The sequence below is a fragment of the Hemicordylus capensis genome, chromosome 4, assembly GCF_027244095.1.
Source record: "Hemicordylus capensis ecotype Gifberg chromosome 4, rHemCap1.1.pri, whole genome shotgun sequence".
Classification (NCBI taxonomy): Eukaryota; Metazoa; Chordata; class Lepidosauria; order Squamata; family Cordylidae; genus Hemicordylus; species Hemicordylus capensis.
Genome location: NC_069660.1, coordinates 238,585,763 through 238,610,005, shown reverse-complemented (window position 1 = coordinate 238,610,005; position 24,243 = coordinate 238,585,763). Strand labels below are relative to the sequence as shown.

The 24,243-nt window shown below is 43.0% G+C and overlaps 1 protein-coding gene across 3 annotated transcripts in view; it reads left to right on the top strand.

Annotated features, from left to right (window-relative positions):
* Positions 1-391: 391 nt before the first annotated feature.
* The window catches only part of RAB31 (RAB31, member RAS oncogene family), a 114,438-nt gene continuing 90,586 nt past the window's right edge, over positions 392-24,243 (top strand). For all 3 annotated transcript variants that reach the window (XM_053247607.1, XM_053247606.1, XM_053247605.1), the window contains exon 1: positions 392-979. In XM_053247607.1, coding sequence (XP_053103582.1) covers positions 941-979 — 39 coding nt within the window. In that variant the 5' untranslated portion in view covers positions 392-940. The remainder of the gene's footprint in view (positions 980-24,243) is intronic.

The following is a 24,243-nucleotide window of genomic DNA, read 5'->3' as shown; positions in this document are numbered from 1 at the left end:
CATGTGCCCCGTCCCGTGTGCATGTGAGTGCCCCCGGTTCTTCCAGCCACTTCCAGCTGAGGGCAACGGGCGGCAGGGAGGTATGCGGCCACCCTGATGGCTTTTAACAGCAACGAGCGACGGCGGGGGGAAAGCCGCAGGAGGGATAAGTGCATCCTCCCTGCCCCTAAAGCGGCACCCCTCCCTCCATTGAACTGGCCCAGTGGCCCCCGAAAAGGTTCTTGCACATCCCTAGGCGGTGGGCCGCTGGAGGAGAGGGTGCCAGGCTGACCTGGCCCGCCCCACCGACGGGGAGGAGATGGTGGCGGGCTGGCCTTTCCGCCGGCCCCGCAAGCCATAAAGCGTGTGTGTGCGGGGGGGGGGAGCGAGTGTGTGTGTGGGGGAGTGGAAGGACCAGCCAGACCCGTCAGAAAGCACGAGGGGAGAGGAGTGGAGTGGAGTGGCCGGCCAGAAAGCCTGCCAGCCGGGCGAGGACGGTAGTGGTGGCTGTGCCGGCGGGAGGCGCAAATGTTCTGCGCCCGGCCCAGCTAGTTCTATCGGAATAGCGAACAATTGCCAGAGGAATGTACGCGAGGAGAAAAATGGGCGGGAACTCTACATTGCTATTGTGAGCCGCCGGTCGGGTTTGCGTCTTGCTTGCTGCCTGGAAATGCTCAAGCAGCATTAGCAGCACCACAGCAGACCCAGGAATGGAAACTGCGGCTCCTGAAATATGCTGAAGCGCAGATATTTTGTACGCGGTGGGTTCGGGTGAGGGAAAGCAGCACCAAAAAGACGCGAGGAGGAGCCGGAGCTGTGCTCATGTGACTGGTGGCTGCCGACGCTGGGGCTGCCCAGAAAGAGCCGCAGCTGCTTTCCGCATCCAGTGGAGCTGGGTCCTGCGGGAGAGTCTGGGGGATTGACTTCTCCGAAGGATGAGAAGCCGCTACGCTCCAAGCAGATGATGGCGATACGAGAGCTGAAAGTGTGCCTGCTTGGAGTGAGTAGCGACAAAGCGGCGAGCTGGGCGGAGGGGCGGGTGGGAGACGTGGAGACATAAAAGCCCTCCCAGGACTGTAGAGGGAATGGGATGGGAAGCGTGTTTGTACTCCGGCAGTCTGAAGAAGCGCTTCCTTTGTCTGTCTTTTCCGCCTCCCGGGACCACACTTGCCAAGATGTGAACAGATATGGAGCCTGGAGGCTTGCCTTGGTCTCTCTCTGAAAACTAAGTTTTGGCAGTGAGGCGGGTTTGGGATGTAGGCAGACTCTCCTCCTCCCCCCGCGTCTGGGATTTCGCTCCTACATTTTCCTCCTCCCACTTCCTTTCACCAGGTGGAGGCTGATTCCGCTATTTATTGCGAGAGAGGGCCTAGTTCGTAACCTGTGTCAGGGTTGCACCCCTTCAAGTTCAGACAGGATTGAATGCTCCTCCATGGGGCGGGGGATATGCCCATAGAATAGCATGTTAGAGACCTAAGCTAGAACTGGCTGCCCTAACGTCTAATTTTGTGTCTGGAGATCTCTTGGAGACAGGGGTGTAGTTAGGGGATGGGAGCTGTGTTCACTCCTCTCCCCAACAGCCCCTCGGAGTGAGAGAAATAATGAAGAAAATAGGGGTGGAGCTGGGGGGGGGGGGCTCACGAGCTGGAGGCCTGGATTCTTTGAACCCATCTGCTCACTCAATTATAGCTGCACCCCTGCTTGGAGGTTTTTGGTTTGCATGGAGGCACAGTTGTTTGAACCCCCATCTGCAATCTAGGAAGTTCTTCAGTCCATACAGGGCTTTACTGCTTCAGTGAGTACTAGGCCTTTGTTTCCTGTCCTGTTTTGAAATTTATCTGTTAACATTACACTGCTTGTGCTTTGTAACCGTTGGAGTACAGGACTTTTGCTCTCTTTTCTCCCCTTCCATTTTCTTCTGTCAGCCAAAATATGTTCTCCCAAGTATAGGCTTTTTCGTGGTATCTATTTAGAAAGTAATGTTTGTGCTCCAGAGAGGAAAGAGATTGCTACATTCTTTAACTGCTTTTTGGCAGTAACTGGAAAGAAATTGCCTGCATGCAAAGCAGTTAAATAACAGACACAACTCAGCTTTTTTTTTTTAAGCGTTTCTGTGCCTGACCATGTTCTCCTTTGAAAAAGAGTTCATTACAGAGTTATGGCAAGTTCCTCTCAGCTGAAGCTTGGCACACACAGAGAGACCAGTTTCCAAAGAATCATTCTATTTTTGTTTTCAGCCTTCCAAATAATCTTTTGGTTACTGAGATGAGGCACTGCTTCTTCAAGGTCATGGTGACTTAACATTTTTTCCCTTGTATTAGTTAGACTTGCATCTCATTCTTCCTAGGCAGAACAAAAATACAACCCAGTCATTAGAATCAAGAGAATGGTAGTTTGTGCAACAAATCAGAAACAAAAAAGCTTAAAAATAAATGCCAATAAAATTGGGCAGATATTGTAACCTTTTGACAAAAGCTAGTTTGTATCCTACTACTGCCGTGTAGTAAAGTCTTTTACACTATGCTGGCTTTACACATTAGATGCTGCTGCTGCAGTAGTAGTATTGGTATCATCCAAGCTATTGCTAGTAGTAGTATTGGTATCATCCAAGCTATTGGTATCATCCAAGCTATTGGTATCATCCAAGCTATTGCTGCTGCTGCAGTAGTAGTATTGGTATCATCCAAGCTATTGCAAATGCCACATAATGCCAGTTTGGCAGTCCACTGCACAAATCACTTATGGTCCAGGATGCAAATGATTGAAGTCAACAGGACTAGGATCATTCTCTTGCACACCTATTTGAGAGTAGGTCCCCCTAACCCTCCTAGTAAGCCTGTCTAGAATCCAATATGTCTGGCATACCACTCAGTGATCCTAGTATGAATGCTGTGGATCTGAAGTGTGTAGCAGATCAATATTGTCTACTGTTGTGCCATATCCTGCAAACACATTCACATTTGAAGATTATTTTCTCCTAGAACTTAGCTCTCCCTTTAGGACTTGAGTATACTTATATCATATATGGGGTGAACTGTTACAGCAGAGTAGGTTATCCCTAAAAAGAAGAGGTGATTACATCAGAACTTTCTCCAGTTCAGTTAAAGTAATGTTCTTGTTTCTAATACCTCTAAACAAGCATTTGCTGGATATTATGATCTACTTTATTTGTGGAATAATTGAAAATGGGATGGGGCCATAGCTTAGGGACAGAGCATCTCCACTGAATGCAGAAGTTTGGCATCTTCAGGTAGGGCTCAGAAAGATTCATGGAGTTGCTTGCTGCCCATCAGTGTAGACAATCCTGAGTTAGATGGACCTTGGTATAAGACAGCTTCCTATGTTCGAAAATCATATATCTTTGGCCAAATGAAGTTGTTACAGAAGTTTCATTCTGTATGACTGTATTTTTTCATTTGCTATCCAAGCCAGTGTAATTTTACAGCAATTAGAGAAAAAAGACATGCCCTCATATTTGCAAATAAATTGCCCTTCCCCTTCCATAAACAAAACACATTTTACTTCAATGAACAAAACATTCAAAACATCAGTGTTAAAGGAATTGACTAATTCTTAAAGGTAAAAGTGTGCTAGGTCCATGTAGAGAGCATTGGGTTCCCCTAGGAATGTTAACATGCAAATATATCTTTATGACTGCAACTGTGAACACATCTATAGAATAATAAGAGGATTTAAGCCAAGATATATGGAAATAAACATTTCCTCTGTCCAAACTGCTACCTTTTATCTTTAAACAAAATATAAAGCTGAGTAATTCTGTTTTAGAGCATCTGATGAGTTTTGCTTTTTCATAAGCAAACACAACTGGAAATAAGTCCTCTAAGTTCAAAGAGCGTTTTAGAAAAAGATTGTGTGGAGGAACTTCATGTACTGGCTTATACAATTATCCAGCATATAAACAAGAGTGAGAGAGAAGCATAAGAAATGGGGGATATGAAGAACTTCATTTATTCCAGCCTAGATAGTAGTCATTGGGAAGAGATTCTTTCCTGAAACTGGATGCAGTATCCTAGAAAACTATCCACTTTGGTCATGGTGCATCATGTTATCTTCTATGAAAATGGGCAGTAAGAATGGCAATACCATTCCTATGGCAAAGCAAATTGACGAGTGCTGGAGATCGGTTATTATTACAATACAGTTGAGTGCTTGTCAGTGTGTGAACACATCCAGTCATAAAACTGCTTGTGGGCATAGTAAGGTGCTTAGCAAGACAGCAGTTCTGAAGTAGCCTATGAACTTGTCAATGGAGAATGCCAGTCATATCTAACACAGTTGTAAACCTGGGATGAGATCTGTAGTCCAATAATGTGTATATGAGAGGATTCACAAGACTTCAGCTGTCCCTAGAAGACTTTTTTTTGGTAAAGCTGTTGAATGTTCTTTTAAATGCATTGAATTATATTGTTACCATGGCAGCTTACTCTGTTTCCTCACCTAACCTTTTGCTTTCTTGTTTAGCTAGTTTTGTCGTCTTGTAATTTTTTAAAAAAAACATTGTTGCTTAACATAAGCCCTGTTCTCAACTCATAAATGCATAGACTGAAGAGACAGAGGGAGAGTGGGATTCCATCCACTGATCAAGCCTCCAATCTCTGCACATTCATCTGACAGTGAGAATGGGACCTATACACGTACAGCTATATGTGTCTAGGTCTTATATATGTGATTGGGAACCTTGGTGGGACTATGGTGCCTTATCACATGTAGCTGTACACACACAGACCCCATTCTCCTACATCATTAAAAGTGTGGAGGTGGGGCCAACTGAGGAGGTGGGTTGCACTGTCCACACACTCCATCTATACATGGAAGATAAGGTGATAATAGATATCTAATATTTACTTATACACAAACACACAGAATGAGAATGAACACTTCTTTTTCTTTGTGACAGTCTTTGAATACCTGAAAACCACTATAGTGCTTCTCAAAAACCCTTTCATTGGTCTGGACAAACGTGATACTAACTATGCATGTTCATGGATAGTGTTTTATTAGTAATGTTTCTTCTCCACACACTTTCTCTTTGCATAGCTGTCATCATGCTGAAGTCTGGGTTTTAGTCTACATGTTACTCCCAAACACATCTGTGAAGAGCAGGTTTTTCCATTAAGGTGCTTAAAATAATTAAAATGCAGCTACAGGGTTGGGGTACATTTTAGGGGGATGTCGAAAACCATGGACTTGGGGGATATTAAATATACGCACAAACCTGGAGAAATTAGTGAAGCATAAGCTGCCTGTATTTTGTCTTAGGCAGGAGTCTGTGTGGCTCCAGATAGGACAAGGGGCAAATACAAGTGACAATACAATTCAAGCCTAACCAGAGCCAAGTCAAGAAGCATTATTACTCTGCATCATAGATATAATACAGTTTAAAGTGACATTTACCTTTTTGCATACACATAATATCAAATGAGACAAGAGAAGAAACCTCAGATGCTTCTAAGATGAATTTTATTGCTTGCCCAATGTGCTTTGGTAAGGTCTTTATCAAGCGCTCTTGTTTCAATATCTCTCAGTGGTCTGAAGAGGCTAATAAAAACAGACTACTGTTCCTTGTAGCTAAACCTTAATGCAAGGAGGCACCTTCAGCCCTCCAGCTGTCTGGACTAAAACGCCTATCATCCCTGACCACTGTAGCTGGGGATGATGGGAGTTGTAATCCAGCTGCTGGAGGGCTGTATTTGTGCCTCCCTGTATTAGAGTTTAGCTACAAGGAAGAGTAGATTTTTAAAAAATAGCCTCTTCTGACCACTTGAAGATATTGAAACAGGAACCCTTGATAAAGGCCTTGCCAGAACACATTGGGCCAGCAATAAAGTTCATCTCGGAGGGATTTGAGGTTTCTCCTCTTTTCTTATTTGGCTCAGTGCCTCTCCCTTTCTGGCATGCATACATGTAACATCACCCAGGTAATGTTTGTTTCACAACTGTGGGGGGAAACCCTGCCTATTTTGTGCCTGGCTGAAGTCTTCTGTACAGTGCAATAACTTTGCGAAGAAATTTTTTCTTTCAAATCCAGTGGGATGTATGCACTGGTGAAGAAAATAAATTATACATTTGGGATTAAGGTATGCCATGGTGATACACTGAACCTTCCAGGTCTCTGGGATATCATATGCACCCTTATTTGTGAGTAATCTCCATTGAGCTCAATGGGATTTGCTTCTGAGTAAATATGCATAGGATTGACTTGTAGGTATGAGTCTTAACAGATTATTTGTTTATTTACGTACGTTTTATATTCCACTCTTCCTCCAAGGAGCCCAGAGCGGTGCACTACATACTTAAGTTTCTCCTGACAACAAGCCTGTGAAGTAGGTTAGGTTGAGAGAGAAGTGACTGGCCCAGAGTCACCCAGCAAGTATCATGGTTGAATGGGGATTTGAACTTGGGTCTCCCCGGGCCTAGTCCAGCACTCTAAACACTACACCATGCTGGCTCCAAAAGATAAGATATCTAACCAAAGATAGACTTTTGTTGCACTAAGGTAGGTTGCACTCTACCTGCGCCTGAGCAACTGCTTCAGTTGGTGGTAATTCTTCCATATCTTGAGCCTGTGTTGCTCTTTGCAGTTCTTCCAGCTCAACTCCTGTGAATACTTTATTTCTTATTATGAATCTTCTCTGGTCTGCTAGCCTTTGTTCTGTTATTTCTGTATCTGGATGCTTCTCTTTCCAAATTTGGTACATTCTTTTTAAATAACCTCTTCTAGTTGGACTAGACTTGTAATAGCAGATCATTATTTCCTTGTTGGCATTTTTATGTATATTTTTTTCGGTTAAGCGGTGTTTCTTCTAGTTACTTTGCAGTCTCCAGCCCTGGTTGCTCAACTGAAGATCCTGAGTCCTGTTGCCCACTTGCCACCAGATGTCCAGGGACTCCAGCACCTGGCGCGGTCCTTGTTGACCCAGGTGACGACTGATCCGGTATAGATTTATGAAAGTTACGTCTCACCATATTGTTGATGGGAGAGGCACTCTTTGTCTGGCTTCTCTGGTGAGACCTGTCCAGTATGGTTGGACCTCTGGCATAGCTCTCACCTTCCTCAGAGCACTCAAGCCCCACAACCACGCCAAGGTAGTGCCTCACTGGAGGATTATTATTTCTTGTTTACACAGTCAGACAGGTGTTATTGACTGGTTTGTTTTATCCAGACATCGAGTCCTTCCCAAGGACCTGGGATGCCAGAATTTTATTGTCAATTGTTATAGATATCGTCGCAGAATATAGGCTGTTCCCAGTAAAGCTGCTTTTTGTAATTGGCTGATGGTGATTTCTGTGGCCCCTATGGTGCTTGAGGTGCTCTTCAAGGTCTTTTGGAACTGCACCCAGGGCGCCAATGAGCACTGGGATTATTTTGGTCTTTTTCTGCCACAGCCTTTCAATTTCAATTTGTAGATCTTTGTATTTGGTGATTTTTTCTATTTCTTTTTCTTCTAGTCTGCTGTCCCCTGGTATTGTTATGTCGATTATTTTGACTTGTTTTTCTTTCTTCTCGACTACAGTTATATCTGGTGTATTGTGTGGCAGGTGTTTGTCTGTAGTCGGAAGTCCCATAATATTTTTTACATCCTCATTTTCTTCAACTTTTTCAATTTTATGGTCCCACCAATGTTTGGCTACAGGTAGCTTGTATTTTTTGCAGATGTTCCAGTGTATCATCCCTGCTACTTTGTCATGCCTTTGTTTGTAGTCAGTCTGTGCGATCTTTTTACAACAGCTGATTAGGTGGTCCACGGTTTCATCTGCTTCTTTACAAAGGTGGCACTTGCTGTTTGTGGTGGATTTTTTGACTTTTGCTCTTATTGCATTTGTTCTTAGTGCCTGTTCTTGTGCAACCAGTATTAAACCCTCTGTTTCTTTCTTCAAGTTGTCATTCTTAAGCCATTGCCAGGTCTTGCTGATGTCTAATTTTCCTGTTATATTGTGCAAATATTGACCATGCAGTGGCTTCTTTTTCCATTTTTCTGCTCGGTTCTTGACTTGTTCTTTCTTGTAGGCCTGCTTTGTTTCATTGGTGTTGAATAGTTTCGCATTATTGACCATTTGAAGTGCATCTTCTTCACTGTCCTTGATATATTCTTCAAGGCCTCTTTTCTCCTCCTCTACTGTTTGATGGACTTGCAGAATTCCTCTTCCACCGGAGCTGTGAGGGAGGTATAGCCTATCTACATCACTGCGGGGGTGCAGAGCATGATTGATGGTCATGATTTTCCTGGTCTTACGATCTAGCGTCTCTAGCTCTGCCTGGGTCCAGTCTATTATTCCTGCAGTGTATCTGATAACAGGTATAGCCCAGGTGTTTATGGCTTGTATGGTGTTCCTGCCATTGAGTTTGGACTTGAGGATTTTTCTAACTCTCCTGAACTCTCTCCAATTTTTCTTTTAACTTCAGTGTGTGCAATGTTATCAGCCTGGAGAATGCCCAAGTATTTGTAATGTTCTTTCTCTCCCAGGTTCTTGATCTTGCTTCCATTGGGCAGTTCTATTCCTTCTGTTTTTGTTATTTTCCCTCTGTTCATTATTAATGCAGCACACTTGTTTAGTCCAAACTCCATTGCTATATCGCTACTGAATATACGGACAGTGTTTAGCAGTGATTCGATTTCTGACTGGGAATTTCCATACAACTTCAGATCGTCCATGTACAGCAGATGGTTGATTTGACTTGATGTTTTAGATGTTTGGTATCCGAGGCCTGTTTTGTTTAGTATTTGTGAAAGTGGGGTCATGGCGATTACAAACAACAGAGGAGATAGTGAGTCCCCTTGGAAAATGCCTCTTCTAATGCTAACCTGTCCAAGTGTCTCGCCATTGATTGTTAACTGTGTATTCCACATGCTCATTGCTTTTTTTGATAAATATCTGAATGTTTTTGCTGACACCAGTTGTTTCTAAACATTTTAGTATCCATGTGTGAGGCAATGAATTGAAGGCTTTCTTGTAGTCAATCCATGCAACACTTAGATTGGTTTTTCTTCTCTTGCCATTTTCTAAAATCATTTTGTCAATCAGCAGCTGGTCTTTTGTGCCTCTGGTGTTCGGGCAATTTCCTTTCTGTTCAACTGGAAGCTGTTTGTTAGTTAATAAGTGTTGCATTACTTCATCTGCTATTATTCCAGTTAATAATTTGAACATGTTTGGCAGACAGGTTATCGGTCTATAATTACTTGGAACTGCACCTTTTGCTGGGTCTTTCATGATGAGATGGGTTTTCCCAGTTGTTAGCCATTGTTCAATATCACCTCCTTGCAAAATGTGATTGAACTGTTTTGATAGTTGTTTATGAAGGCTTGTTAGGTGTTTAAGCCTCTCCTCTGGTGAGATCTGTCCATTATGGTTGGACCTCTGGCATAGCTCCCACCTTCCTCAGAGCACGCAAGCCCCACAACCACACCAAGGTAGTGCCTCACTGGAGGATTATTATTATTATTTCTTGTTTACACAGTCAGACAGGTGTTATTGACTGGTTTGTTTTATCCAGACATCGAGTCCTTCCCAAGGACCTGGGATGCCAGAATTTTATTGTCAATGTTGTTGCTGTTGTTATAGATATCGTCGCAGAATATAGGCTGTTCCCAGTAAAGCTGCTTTTTGTAATTGGCTGATGGTGATTTCTGTGGCCCCTATGGTGCTGAGGTGCTCTTCAAGGTCTTTTGGAACTGCACCCAGGGCGCCAATGACCACTGGGATTATTTTGGTCTTTTTCTGCCACAGCCTTTCAATTTCGATTTGTAGATCTTTGTATTTGGTGATTTTTTTTCTATTTCTTTTTCTTCTATTCTGCTATCCCCTGGTATTGCTATGTCAATTATTTTAACTTGTTTTTCTTTCTTCTCAACTACAGTTATATCTGGTGTACTGTGTGGCAGATGTTTGTCTGTTTGTAGTCGGAAGTCCCATAATATTTTTACATCTTCGTTTTCGACCACTTTTTCAATTTTATGGTCCCACCAATTTTTGGCTACAGGTAGCTTGTATTTTTTTAAAAAAATATATTTATTATTAATTAATTTAATATTATTATTACATTAATAATAATATATTAATAATCTATGGTGCGTCCACATTTGAAGTACTGTGTATTGTTCTGGTCACCATATCTTAAGGAGGACATTGTAGATCTGGAAAAGGTGGAGAATCGGGCAACCAAGATGATCACCTCCAGTCTCAGAGGCAAGGGGAGTGACAGTAAGAGAGAGGGCATACCCTCTTCTCTTGCTGTGGTCTTCTCTGAGGGATCTGGGGAGTCATTGTGTGAAAAAGGATGTTAGACTAGATAGGCCTTGGGCTTGATCCAGCAGGGCTCTTCTTATGTTCTTAAATTAGTTGCAGAAAGCACTAATTGAACAATGCATTGATTCATTTATCTAAATTGTCAGATTAACACTTCAAACATAAAGGGCAGTCTTGAGCCCTGGCGTTTTAAATAAAGAAAATAAATAAAGAATGGAACCAGGAAATTCTGAAATTCCTCCCCTGTCCATACGTTACTGCATGTTTACAAATGTTTCTTCATGGAAGTGCATGCAAACTTTAAAATTGTGAATGGCCTATTATTAATGATGAACTTCAAGAAAGAAGACAAAACAACAAAAACTATTTGGCAAAACATCAGTACCATCAGCAACAAAAGTCCTCTTCAGGTTTTCAAAAAAGAAAGGATGCTGTACTTGCAAACAGTATCCTGAGAGCATGCCCGTGAGCTCTGCCTCATTTTGATGTGCTCAGAAACCCTACCTGTCCACAGTCTATGTTTACAATGTTTGAAGAAACAAGAGCTGTAACAGTGGACAGATGATTTTCGTGATTGGAAGGCCAATCACTGAAAGAATCTGTCCACGGTTACAGCATTTTTCTTTTCAGACAAACACTGTAAGTGGTGGCATAGGGAGCTTGGCAGGGGTGGCGGACAAAGTCCAACCAGTGGCTTCCCTGCCCCCTGGGTATTCTGTATTCGTGCTCCAAGCCATGCCCCCTGCATCTGATATCAGACGCAAGGGGATCAGTGCCACGCATGGGGCTGTCACAGCCTCATTCTCAGCACTGACCCTGCCCCCTTGCATCTGACGTCATGAACAGGGGAGAAGCTAATGCCCGGGGGAGGACAGTCCATTCCTTCCCAGCCAGCAAAAAATGCTGACTGGAGAGCAGAGGGTTGTGCCTCACCCTCCATGAGCGCTTTTCTTGTCGGCTGGGTGCAGGAGAGGGCAAGGGGACACCTTGCACAAGGGTGAGGGGGAGCCTTGGGGGCCCCCCAGACCCTTGGGGCCTGGGGACAACTGTCCCCCCTTGCTCAACGGTTGTTATGCCCCTGATTGTAAGTATATGCAGTGGGTGGGGCTTTTAAATGTGTTTTCAGGTTGCTATATGCAAGTAAAGCATCCCTGCTGTTTTATGTCTGAAGGAGGGCTAAAAGACTGGCTGAGTAGTTCTAAATCTCCCTATAAAAATAACATTTCCAGATGTAATGGGTCACATCTGTCTTGTTGCTGTGGAGCTGTGATGTTCTGAGAGCAGAGACAATCCTTTGAAATAAGCAATGACTATCAAGAATGTATCCCCCGCCCTCCATATATGTTTTTTTTTAAAAAAACTCTGTGCAACTGCAAATGTAGACTAGTACCATAAGTAGGAGCCATAATTCTATGCACACTTACAAGGAAATGTGTAATTGAACTCGGAGTGACATCTGAGTAAACATGCATAGGACTGTGAAAAGGATAACCATGTACTATGAGTTAGAAAGTCGTCAACTATGCTGACCAAGTAAATGGCCGTTGTGCATGCATGGAGACCATGTGTATGTTAGTGTCACATGGGGTCAGCTGGGGGAGAGCGCCACTGGCACACGAAGATAGCTGGGAGAAGCGCCACCAATTCAGGAAGTGGCGGAGGAGCAGGTATGCTCCTGCTTTCTTCCATTTTAAAGGTGCAGAGGATGTGTTACAAATCCTACTTGGAATCACGATTTGTGTACATCCCTAATATAAACCTCCCATTTTCTTATTACATCTGGAAAAGCTATTTTGATATTTTCATAACTGAGGGCAGGATTGCAGCCATAATATTCAGCAATTTTATGTCTTCAATTAGACAGCAGAATTACCAGAACTAGAATATGTTTTTTTTTAAATCATAAATAGGTATAAATGACAGCTCAAGAATAACTTTCCCTCCAAAACTTTGTTTTTCTTTGTCAGCATAATGACAAGATGTTGTTGCTCTGAGAGTCCTTGGGTAACCTTTACATGTAATTCACAACTACTACTGACTACCAAAATAAGTTTACACATATGAAGAAATTAGATCTTTATGCCATAATGTCTGCTTGTAGAATGTATTTGAAATCTTTGGACATCTTGTTTTAAAATGGGAACATTTGCAATGCTCTGCTAAATAAAGGTGGCTTAACACAAGGTCTCTCCCTATCTCTTAAAAATGTCTAGCTTGCAAAGACATGCTTACTACACAATTTTACATTGATAAATCTTGCCTGTTTAAACTACTGACTGATAAGATAAACTGTATAGAGTCTGATATTTGTTGCTGGGGAAGAAATTAAGATGCTTGCTTGGGTACTCTGTACTCATTGCTTGGATTGTAATCTGAAATGTGTGAGAATTTTTTTTAAAAAATGTTTAAAAATTATTTTCATGTAATGAAGTCTCTTAATGAAAAGTAGCTGTTCATTAGCCAAATAGGTTTTTTTGTTTGGTCTTCTTTCTTGAAGTTCATCATTAATAATAGGCCATTCACACTTTTAAAGTTTGCTTACACTTCCATGAAGAAACATTTGTAAACATGCAGTAACATGTGGGCAGGGGAGGAATTTCCGAATTTCCTGGTTCCATTCCTTAATTAAAACCCCAGAGCTCTAGACTGCCCTTTATGTTTGAAGTGTTAATCCAACAATTCATATAAATGAATCAATGCATTGTTCAATTAGTGCTTTCTGCAACTAATTTAAGAACATAAGAAGAGCCCTGCTGGATCAAGCCCAAGGCCTATCTAGTCTAACATTCTGTTTCACACAATGGGAAAATAGTGGCCGACATCTGGACTAATGTTGCACACACTGAAAAATGTTTCACACATGCCATGGAGGAGGGGCTATTTTTGCTGATCCCCCTTCCCTCTGAAGTCCACTGTGCTTCTCAAAAATATGCCTCTGAGGGTCCGGCAACCCTCGGGGAAACATTTTTTGAATCAGAAGGTACAATGAGCTTCAGAGGGAAGGGGAGAGTAGCAAAAATTGCTTGTATCTATTTTGATCTTGAAATGTTTTTCTGCACGTTCAACGTTCATCTGGATGTCAGCCAGTATTATCATGCATACCTTTACTTGTTCAGGCGGGTCTCTTTGTTCAAGTGATACCAGATGGGGGAGAAATACTTAGAAACTCTTATTTTTAAAAACATTATTGTGAAAGCAAAGAATTGAAAATCCCTGCTGGAATTCCTGCTGTACCTAAAGACATAGGCTATTTTTAACTTTCAGAGCCAGACATTAGGAAATGGTTAGTGCATGGAATAGTTTTGGACGTTTGCCTATAGATGGTAATATTTTAAAGTCACAACCTACTTTTCACGAAGTATACTTGGACAACTGCTCTTGTTTTCTCCAACTACACTTGGCTGATAATGACTACACAACCTGTTGATTTATCCCAGCACTCTCAAGTCCTGTGTAGGGTTTCGCTTTGGAAATTGTGAACAGGATTCAACATTCAAGCATAAAAATAAAACCAATTTGTGAGCAGAACTGGACTATTTTGTTTCCAAAAGTCATGTTGTAATGGTTCTTGAGTTAAAATATATATTCCACTAACTGTAGCCAGAAGATACATAACTCCTCCCTAAAGCATTATACAATTTGTATTCAACAGCCAAGTTCAAATGCTCTCCAAGCAGCATAACAAAACTTCTGAAATGTGGTTTTATGAACATCTGCACTTGTAGGACGTGGAAAAAATTGCAGAGCTGCAATTTTAGTGTCTGATCAGTTGGGCAATGATTAAAGACTGTCTGTCTTAAAGCAGTCAGTAAGGAGAAAGGTTTCCTCCTAGGCATTTTCCCCTGCTACAGAAACGGCTCCTTAGCATTTTGGATTGTTCATCTCTTTCTGAATAACCTGATTTAAGAACTGGGGAGACATTTCAACATTTACATACATGCACACACTAGCTACTCCCATGCCTCCACATATTGTCTCCATACCATTTTCTAGCTGTTATCAAGCATCTCTTCCAAGTAAGGCAAGAAGATTATCTACTGCAAACAATTTTATTGCAATGGACTGGGCAGTCATTCTTTCATAATATTTTAAAAAAATCATTAAAGTCCAGCCTGCTTATGTTGTGAACAAATTAAAAAAAGAAAAGAAAATCTATACACATACAAATAACAAAAATGCAAGCATAATAAAACATATTCCCTAACAAAAATCAATACAGTCCCTGTTTCACTAAGCTATATTTTGTCTAAATGGAAACTGTGAATATTTTTTTACCAACAAATGTAAAACCTGAGTTAGTGCCAAGTATAACCCGGCTGTGTTCTGTAGTAACAAGGTTGAAGTCATGGAATTAGAGGTTTGTCAGCATTTTCAGTGGGGGGGAAAACCAAACCCCAGAAACTGAAAACATTCTTGCTTATTACTGCATTGTAAAATATGGTATACATGCTGCCAATCCAGGTGTAATTAAAAACAACATTTATAACATCTTTTTAAAAACTCTACAGTTTTAAAATTGCTTAGTGGTAGGAAAATGGTTGCTTTCCTTGTAGCAATTTAAAACTGATTTTACTGTTTAGCTTACTATAAATAGGTATATTTTTACAGCTTCCTTTCCATCATCGTAGCCAGAGGAGTTGATGTGGTTCAATATAGTCTATTAGTTCTGCAATGTAAAGGAACACATGCTTCTTGTAGACTTCATTTTGTGCTGAAACAGAAATGGTTGTTGAATGGTGTGAGCACCTTACGAATAGGGCAACAAGCTTTAACAGGTTTAATTCATCGATTAATCAACCAAAGCTTTATCAATTTAATCAGCAGGTACCAATTTAAACTGGTGAGGGCATGTTTTGGGGACTTAGATCAGGCGCTTCTAAGGCTACTGCTGTGTGTAACAGAATTAAACAGAAAATATCAATTGCAGCCTTTTCTTCTGATAATAGTTGTTAAATCATAAGTTAACTCACTCCAGTATCTAGAAAAGCATATTTTGTAATATGCAAGCTTATTTCATTTTAATTGATTGTGTTTTAACAAATTGATCAGCGAGAATTATTCAAGTGTGTTTGGCAGACCTACTTTAGAGTCAGGAATTTCTGATTTCTGATGTCGGTTATTATTGTAGGGTTCAAATTTCAGTCATGCTCCCATTAATGTTTAACTGAAATAAGTGGTTGCGTTAAGACTGACTTCTAATTGCCCATTGAAGGAGACTAGGTTTCCTTTCATTATTTTACTAGTTCTGAAATTTTGTTTTCTTTCTAAGTGTGTGCCCAGACATTATTGCAGTTCTCCTTGTCTCATGTCATACACAAGAATACTCAAAACAGAATGACTTGCATAAATATAAATGACTTGCATTTATAGAGTCCTTTGGAGGAAGGGTTGAATATAAATGCAGTAAATAATACATGTATTAGTGTTTGGAAATAAGTCCTGCTGTGTTAAATGTGACTTTCTTTCAAGAAAGTATGCATCAATTATGTAATCAGAGCCTTAATTACTTTTATGAGAGAGCAGGAATACATTTCAAGGTGTGTGTCCCCTGCCCCATCTAAGCCCAACAATTTTCAGTGATTGTCCTGCTCAACTATGGCAAAGCAGATGTGACACTTCCTAGTTTTGTGCAATATTTTTAGGTTTCATGGTGAAGTTACTCTTAAATGGAAAAAAATGATAAAGTATTGGTTTTAATTATCTTTGATAACTAAGTGGGCAAAGAAGTGACTTTAAAAATAGAGTATCCTATATAATAAAAGGCTAAGTGAGTGGCCGTGGCCTTGGAACGTTGGGGATCTGCGTCCCTGCCTCCCTGGGCTGTTCTGGGCCTGCGCGAAGCGCAGGCCCAGAAGAGCCCAAGGGACACAGGACCTCAGACACCAGTGTCCCACAGCCACGGGCGGCCATTAGCCGGTGTGTGGCGGCGGGGGAAAGTGGCCGAGGCGGCGGCAGAGCCGCCGCCTCGGCCATGAGCTGCGGCACGGCGAGAGGAGGCCGAGACAACCAGAAGCGGCCGCCCTGAAAAAGGCGAGGGCAATGGCGGCGGGGGAAGACCGAGACGGGGGACAGGGAAACTGGGCAAGGTGGCGGCGAAGCCGCCAACGAGGCCCCCGCCTGCTCACAGCCGTCGCCCCCGCCTGCTCACCCACCCTCCCAGCTGCCCAAAATGAAGCTGGGCGAGGTGGCGACAAAGCCGCCAACGAGGCCCCCGCCCGCTCACAGCCGCCGCCGCCTGCTCACCCGCCCTCCCAGCTGCCCAAAATCACCTTCCCCGCTCCCCCCCCAAAAAAGATTAAGGGCCAAAATGGCCCATGAGAAGGTCGCCGCCCCCGCCTATCGCCCTCCCAGCTGCCGAAGACCACCTTACCCGCTCCAGCCCGAGGGAAAAGAGAGGAGCTCACGAGCAGAGCTCCTCTCTGTGCTAAGTCACTGCTCAAACTGCCGCTATGGATGCAAAGGACACCTATTGCGTCCATTGCGACAGTATGGGCAGCAGCTTAACACAGAGAATAGCTCTGTTTCCGAGTTCCTCTCTTCTCCTTCGGGCTGGAGCGGGTAAGGTGGGCTCCGGCAGCTGGGTGCGCAGGAGGGCGATAGGCGGGGGCGGCCACCTTCTCATGGGCCATTTTGGCCGTTATTCATCCACCCCCCCTCCAAAAAAAGTAAAAGCAAAATAAGGAAGAACAAAAACAGAGACAACAACAAAACAAAAAGAGAGAGGGGACAAGGGGGGGGGGGGAAAGAGACAGAAAGAGAGAGAGAGACAGAAAAGACGGGATAGAAAGCTAGCGCCCGTTATCATAACGGGCTTAAAAATACTAGTCTCTTATATTTAGTGGAGGAGTGGGGTCCCTATTGTACTCGGCATAGCATTCCGCCAGTGGCTGTTGCTGGTGTGTTTCTTGTGTTACTTTTTAGATTGTGAGCCTCTTTGGGAAAGGGAAACATCATTTTTTCATTCCTTTTTCTTTGTAAACCACTTGATAGCCTTTTTGTTAAAAAGCAGTACATACATATATTCTAACAAGTGGCTAATGAGCTTTATGAAACATAAGGAGTGGATATATACATGTTGGGATGGATGAGGATGATTAGGCTGATGACCTCATTCAGGGGTTCCCAACGGGGTACTAGTACTCCTAGGAGTAATTGAAGAGCTCCGAGGGGATACTCAGAATTCTCCTGTCTCCCTATGCTGCAGCTGCATTATTTGTTCCCCATCGGAGGATTGCCAGCTTGAAGCAGATGTGTTCTCAGTCATGTGTTCACTGCAGAAGGATTGGCTGGCTACGTGCTGAAGTTCAGAATACCCTTTCCCTCAGCATTACTGACAGGCTTCAGAAAATTACCACTATTGTACTCTGAGATTAATAGGACGAGTAAATTTATTTATTCATCCATCCATCCATCCAATTTCTATACTGCCCTTCCAAAATGGCTCAGGGCGGTTTACAGATAAAACAGGGAACACATTCCAGAGTCTTGGGGTGGCAACAGAGAATGCCTGTCCCCATGTGGCCACCAGAGGAGCCGTACTCATGAGTCAGCTAGCCTAAATGTAAACCAGTGACTGAATAGTCCATCTCATAGGAACATAGGAAGCTGCCATATACTGAGTCAGACCATTGGTCCATCTAGCTCAGTATTGTCTTCACAGACCGGCAGCGGCTTCTCCAAGGTTGCAGGCAGGAATCTCTCTCAGCCCTATATTGGAGAAGCCAGGGAGGGAACTTGGAGCCTAGATGTTCTTCCCAGAGTGGCCCCATCCCGAGGGGAATATCTTACAATGCTCACAAATCAAGTCTCCCATTCATATGCAACCAGGGTGGACCCTGCTTAGCTAAGGGGACAAGTCATGCTTGCTACCACAAGACCAGCTCTTCTCTCAATAATAGTAACAATTAAATATGTGTGTCTGTGTATGTTCGCACGCTCTCTCTCCCTTTCTCCTTGAGGGCACTTGAGCTGAAGGTTTGTATTTCTTTCACAAATCTGGCAACCGCGGTTTCACGTATCTGTGGACAGGTCCTAGAGAACAGATTTATTTATCTGTGGTGCGAAAATTGGCTATATCACCTATTCGCGGTTGCAGAGTGGCCGGAAATGACTTCTGGTGTCACTTCTGGCCGCCATTTTAGAGACTAGACCCATTTTAAGGCTTTTTCTTAAATAATAATAGAACACCTCTCCCCCCATCCCTGAAAAGCCCTGCAGCCCTGGAGAGCAAGCTACTGTGCAGTTCTACTCTTATTCCTCCCCACTTTCCACCTTTAAGGCATTTGTAGGCTCCCTCCCAAGAACCTACCCCCCATCCCCATAGAGTAAAGGTTTCATTATTCATTCTAATGAATAATGAAATCATATTGGTGCTAACTGGTGGGAATGGAAATCCCACAAATAACGAGGGCTACCTGTACACTTCTTTCAAAAGGCTGGGAATCCCTGACCTTACTGAAGCATAATAAAAATTTGGGGGAGGTAAGCAGTGTTTGGAAGCTTGTATTAGATTATATAAGGGGAGTGGTTGTGTCTGCAGACCTGCACTTGAAGGAGTTCAGTATTACTTGATGACCTTATTATTTTGTTTTATTATTTAATGTATGTATATAAATCTAATATTATTATATCTATATATGTTGAAGGTGTATATTTGAATAAGTATATATGTAGTAACAAATAGGTGTATGTAGTAGTTACCTTTACTTTACTCATTCATTCAGTTATCACTTTTAATTGGTGAGATTTTATAGATGATTGGATCCTAATGTTTTGTTCTAACACATCTTGTCTAGGGTCTTCCCCCTAGTGGCAAGATGAGAGAGCACACAGAGGGAGTAAAGTTCATATGCATGCAAGGAATAGCAGTGTCCAAAGCAGTGTTTTCTACAGCTTTTCAGTTCCAGTTACTTTTAAAATGTACACCATAATCCTGAGGACACTTGCTTGGAATTACATGTTTGTTTCTATAAGATTTTGAGTACAAGTAATGTTTTTAGGATCCGGATAGTAAATATTTTACCTTCTAGCCAGTGATGTAGTTGCAAATTAAGAAGTCCAGGCGCTCTCTATGTCAGCCACCATGGCCAAGCCCATCCCAACAGCCAGAGAAGCCAGGAAGCACCAGTGCTCCATCCCTGCGTGTCCCTTCTCCACTACACCCCTGTTTCTAGCCGTCAGTAATTCTGACACAAGCCAAAGCTTGTCCCGGTGAGACAGTATGCTTTGGTTCTAGAAGAAATTAGAGGAAAGGTGAACTTCCTCTGTGATCTCTAACGAACATATCTGATTAAGGTTTGTCTCCAACAATTCTCCCTTTTAAAAAGTATTGTTTGGTCTGGCTGACATCCAGATCAGCACTGCACTGGTGCAACAGAGCTGACCTTCACACCAAAACTCCGCTGTTGCTTGGGGCAAGGGGTTGGCATCAGTGATCCCTCTAATTTTTTTCATCTCTGTGCGGAATGAGTTTTGTTCTGGTTGGCAGTCTCAACAGTGGTGGCTGGTGAATCCTGGGACTAGGTGGGTGCCAGGCAGGTGGGCAGAGCCAAAGTGGGTGGTGCGGGGTGGAGCAAAAAAACAAAAATGCAACACTAACTCCTGTGGGCATATAGGAAGTAAAAGGTAAAGTTGTGCCATCGAGTCGGTGTCGACTCGTGGCGACCACAGAGCCATGTGGTTTTCTTTGATAGAATACAGGAGAGGATTACCATCGCCTCCTCCCACGCAGTATGAGATGATGCCTTTCAGCATCTTCCGATATCACTGCTGCCGGATATAGGAATCTGGGAAACATAGCAGTGGGGATTCTAAACAGCAACCTCTTGCTCCCTAGGCATGTTACTTCCTCACTGCACCAGAGACAAAAGTTTGGGCGGTATACAAGTTAGTTAGTTAAATAAATAAATAAAATTAGGTGGCTATGTCATTCCAAGGAACGTACCTGTAAAAGCCTCTGCACTCAAGGACACCCATTTTCAGACAGTTATAAAAACATGCCATGAGTACATGTTTTGGCATACTTTGAAAATGTTTTGTTGGTTGTTTTTTTTAAAGCTTAAGAACTCTCTCTCTCTCTCACACACACACACACACACACACACACGGTGGGACTTCTCTCCCATCATGTGCAACACACACACACACACGGTTCATGGGGGTGGCGGTTGGGGGAGAGCAAGCAGCATGGTAGCTTGACCAAGGGGAACAAATCACACACACACACACACACACACCAAAGAGCAAAGGGTTTACTTTCAAACAGCAAATGTTTTACTTTCCTTCTTGGTTGGAGGGAAACCCTCAGTCCAACAGCCAGCTACTTGGGTTCTACAGTTCCATACAAATTCCAAGTGTGGGAGGAGCACAAGACTCCAGGAGAACCAATGGGGCTGGGAGAAAAGTTAACCCTTTCTTGACTGTCTGCTCCTGCCAATCTCCAAGGCCTGCCTGGAGGGCTTCAGTGAGGCCTATGCATAGGCCTCTCTGGAAGCCTGGCCCACCTGCCACTTTTTACTATTTCAGAAATGCCTAACAGAGAGTTTTAAAATATTTATTGATCATTTCCCCCTCTCTTTTTACTTGTAACCCTGAATGCCTAGAAAACCATCTGTCTGGCTCTGCAGCTTTGTTGTATTTAAAAATGCTAAAAACAAACAAACAAAAAACCCACCAAAACCCTCCACAAATTAAGTCAGGTTGTTATTTCCACATAGTACTAGCATGAGGGCCTTATAATTATTTCTCACATTTGCAGCTTGCTCTTTCCAGGGGCGGGAGGAGCCATGCCTGTTCTGCTGTCCCACATGAAGAAATTGGTGGGCTGAGTGAATGCGGAGGAGGCATGGTGGGGGGGGGGGGGGAGAGATGTGGCTTGGCAGGGCCCCAGAGTGCGTAACTAGGGAGGCGGCTGTAAAAAGCTTCTAAGCTACCCCTCCTGTTTTATAAATAAAACTGTCCAAATGATGATAGGAAATATCTGCAGACTGCAACTATGGGAAGATTAGATTCCCAGTTTTTGAAATGATGTTTTTAAAATCATGGCAGACCTGGCAGGAAATCAGTAATTATTGCAAGTTCATGATAATAAAAGTGCAAATAAAGTATGCAATTTGCAGGGGTGGCCCTTTCATGTGGTAGGGCAAAGTGATCGCTTCAGGTACAGACCTGAGGAGAGGTGCAGGGGGCTACCTACATGTTCTGTTTTGTGTCAATTAGTTCCTTAAAGGTGCCCAAATGCACATTGCTAGTAATTGCTGCTAGCAATTACATAACTTACATAATCTGACAATTACATAAACTTAACTCACACAATCTGAGGCTAAATAAACAAAATAAATGGTCTCCCAGCAAGCTCTTCTCTCAGCACACAGTCCAAGAGTGAACAAAAAGGCGATTGCAGCTCTCTTCCTTCAGAAGACTAGAACAAGGACTGCCTCCAGCCACACTGATTGCTAGTCAGAGGCAGAGGGAGCTGTCAATCAGTATGATGTCTTCCTGATAGGGCTCTTTGAATTCAGCCCATCTTTTGACAACAAAAGCAAGCCATGGGATTGGCTCCTGCCTTATGAATACTGTTATTTGAAACTGTTTCATGTGCTGTTGTAGGTGTTTAAGGAATTTTACGACGAGCACCCACTATATGTCAACACTGCAGGCTTGCAAGCTACAGGCAGGGAAGTGCAGGGCTTCAGTGCCTAAAATGGTAGCAGAGGACAGAATGGCTGACAATTATTATTGTTTTTTGGACCATTTTTATTAGTTTCTTTGGACATTTTGGCCTTTTGGAGGGGTAGGCATTGCCCACTCTGTCCTAAGTGAAGAGCCTCCACTGAGTCTCAAGGCAGTGCACATGCACGCACGCACATTCAGAATGGGGCCTTCCTGATTCAATCTGAGCAGGATCTAAAATGAACTGAGCGGACATCCAAAAACCTGTGAGTGTGCACACGTGCACATGCCTTAGAGGGAACAGTGGTTGGCATGATGATTTTCACCAACTTCCACTTCCCTCTGGAGCCCACTGGCCATCTGGAAATATCTTCCTGAGAGTCACACAGCTATTTTTAGTGGCTTTAGAGGGAAGTGGAGATGGGCAAAAATCACCCCTATCTCCATCACACAAAGGCACAGCGCTGGTGTGGATGTCCGCACTGTTGTACTAGTGAAGTGCTAGTCCATTTTTAGCCAAAAAAGTGGAAGGAAGCAAAAAATACCTAGTCCAACCAGGATGTGGCAAAAATTATTTCTCCTTTGAAGGAACTCCTTCTAACTGCTTCCACTTACCCCTTTGCATCTGTACTCCACATGGTTGCACCTCCATTTACCTCACCCAGCAGTGCATGAGCCATAGCCAGCCTTGCTCTCCACATCCACGCTTGGTTTCGAAACACCACGCAAGGGAGCAGGAAGAGGGAGTGCTTTGAGCTAGCAAATAGTGTGATGGCTTAGCACCTTGAGTGACAGCACTCTTCCGTGCAAATCTTGAACAGGGTTCTCTCTCTCTAATTTTTTTAATCTGTGTGCGGAATGTATTTTGTTCTGGACAGAAGTATCAAGGCAGCGTGTGTGCACATGCATTCAGAGTGGGGCATTCCTGATTCAACCTGAATGGGATCTAAAATTAACTGAGCGGACATTATAAAAACTTGTGAGTGTGCACATTGCGCACGCCTTAGAGGGAACACTGATCTTGAGATGTATCTGGAATCTTCTGTTTGACAGCTGAGTATGAAGGGATCTTCTGAAACTGGTCCCATCCTCAATTGACTAAGGATTGCCCAACAGTAGATACAAAAAGGTGGAAATATCTCCCTTGTAGCATCTGTCACTATCTGATGATAGGTTTGTCAATCTTTCTGCTATCTCAAACTTAGGGGTAATACATGTTCATATTATCCAAGTTGCCAGCTATATCTGTGATAACTTTAAAATTAGCCTTTTGAGGGGAAACAGTTAGACTCAGTTTGGTTACCAGGCTCCTGACAAATTACCTAATGAAATAAACATTGGAAGTTGTATGGCTGCAAAGGTTTATCACATAAATAATGTTGCTTCTGGGGCAAATGTTCATTTATTAATGTTTAATATGTATTAACATTTATCCACGTTCAGTTGCTTCTGGGGCAAATTTATTTCATAGGCATTATAGTAGGAACTTAGGATACATGCAAGGCTTCCAATCTCGTCAAATAGCCTAAAAGGGAAACAAACAAACAAACAACAACAACAACAACAACAACAAAACATTGTCTACACATGGCAGAGATATATGCCTCTGCCAATGTAGGCTTCTTAAATTGTGACTCTAATGGATGGGTTCTAAACTGCCATCACATCTGGAGAGGTCTTTCAACTGCAGGTGGTCTGGTTGTTTGGAGCAAAGTTGATGTTAAAAGTTGGATAGGAAACCATTTAACCACAAAAGGGGAAATCCATTGCTGTGACCCTGGTGTGTTCATGCTTTCAGGCTTCAAATCAGGCATAATGACAGTATTGCCCAACTGTGGCTACAAGGATTTTTAAAATAAAAATGTACTGTACCACACTGAGCTTTGCCACAGCTCAGATGAAATCAGTAGAGGAAGTTAAATCTGAGGAAAGCAGCAACAGCATTCTGCCACAGTAGTTGACTTGGAATCTGCTGTGATGATTTTAAATAACATTTCTGCCTTAAGAATATAAGAAAAGCCCTGCTGGATCAGGCCCAAGGCCCATCTAATCCTGCATCCTGTTTCACACAGTGGCACACCAGATGCATCTGGAAATACCACAGGCAAGAGCTGAGGGCTTGCCCACTCTCCCACTGCTACTGCTATTTAGAGGCATCTTGCCTCTGTGGCTGGAGGTGTCCTAAAGCCACCAGACTAGTAGCTATTGATAGACCTCTCCTCCTTGAATTTCTCTAAACCCCTCTTAAAGCCATCCAGGCTGTGAGCTGTCACCACATCTTGTGGCAGAGAATTCCATAGGTTGATTATGTGTTGTGTGGAAAAGTTC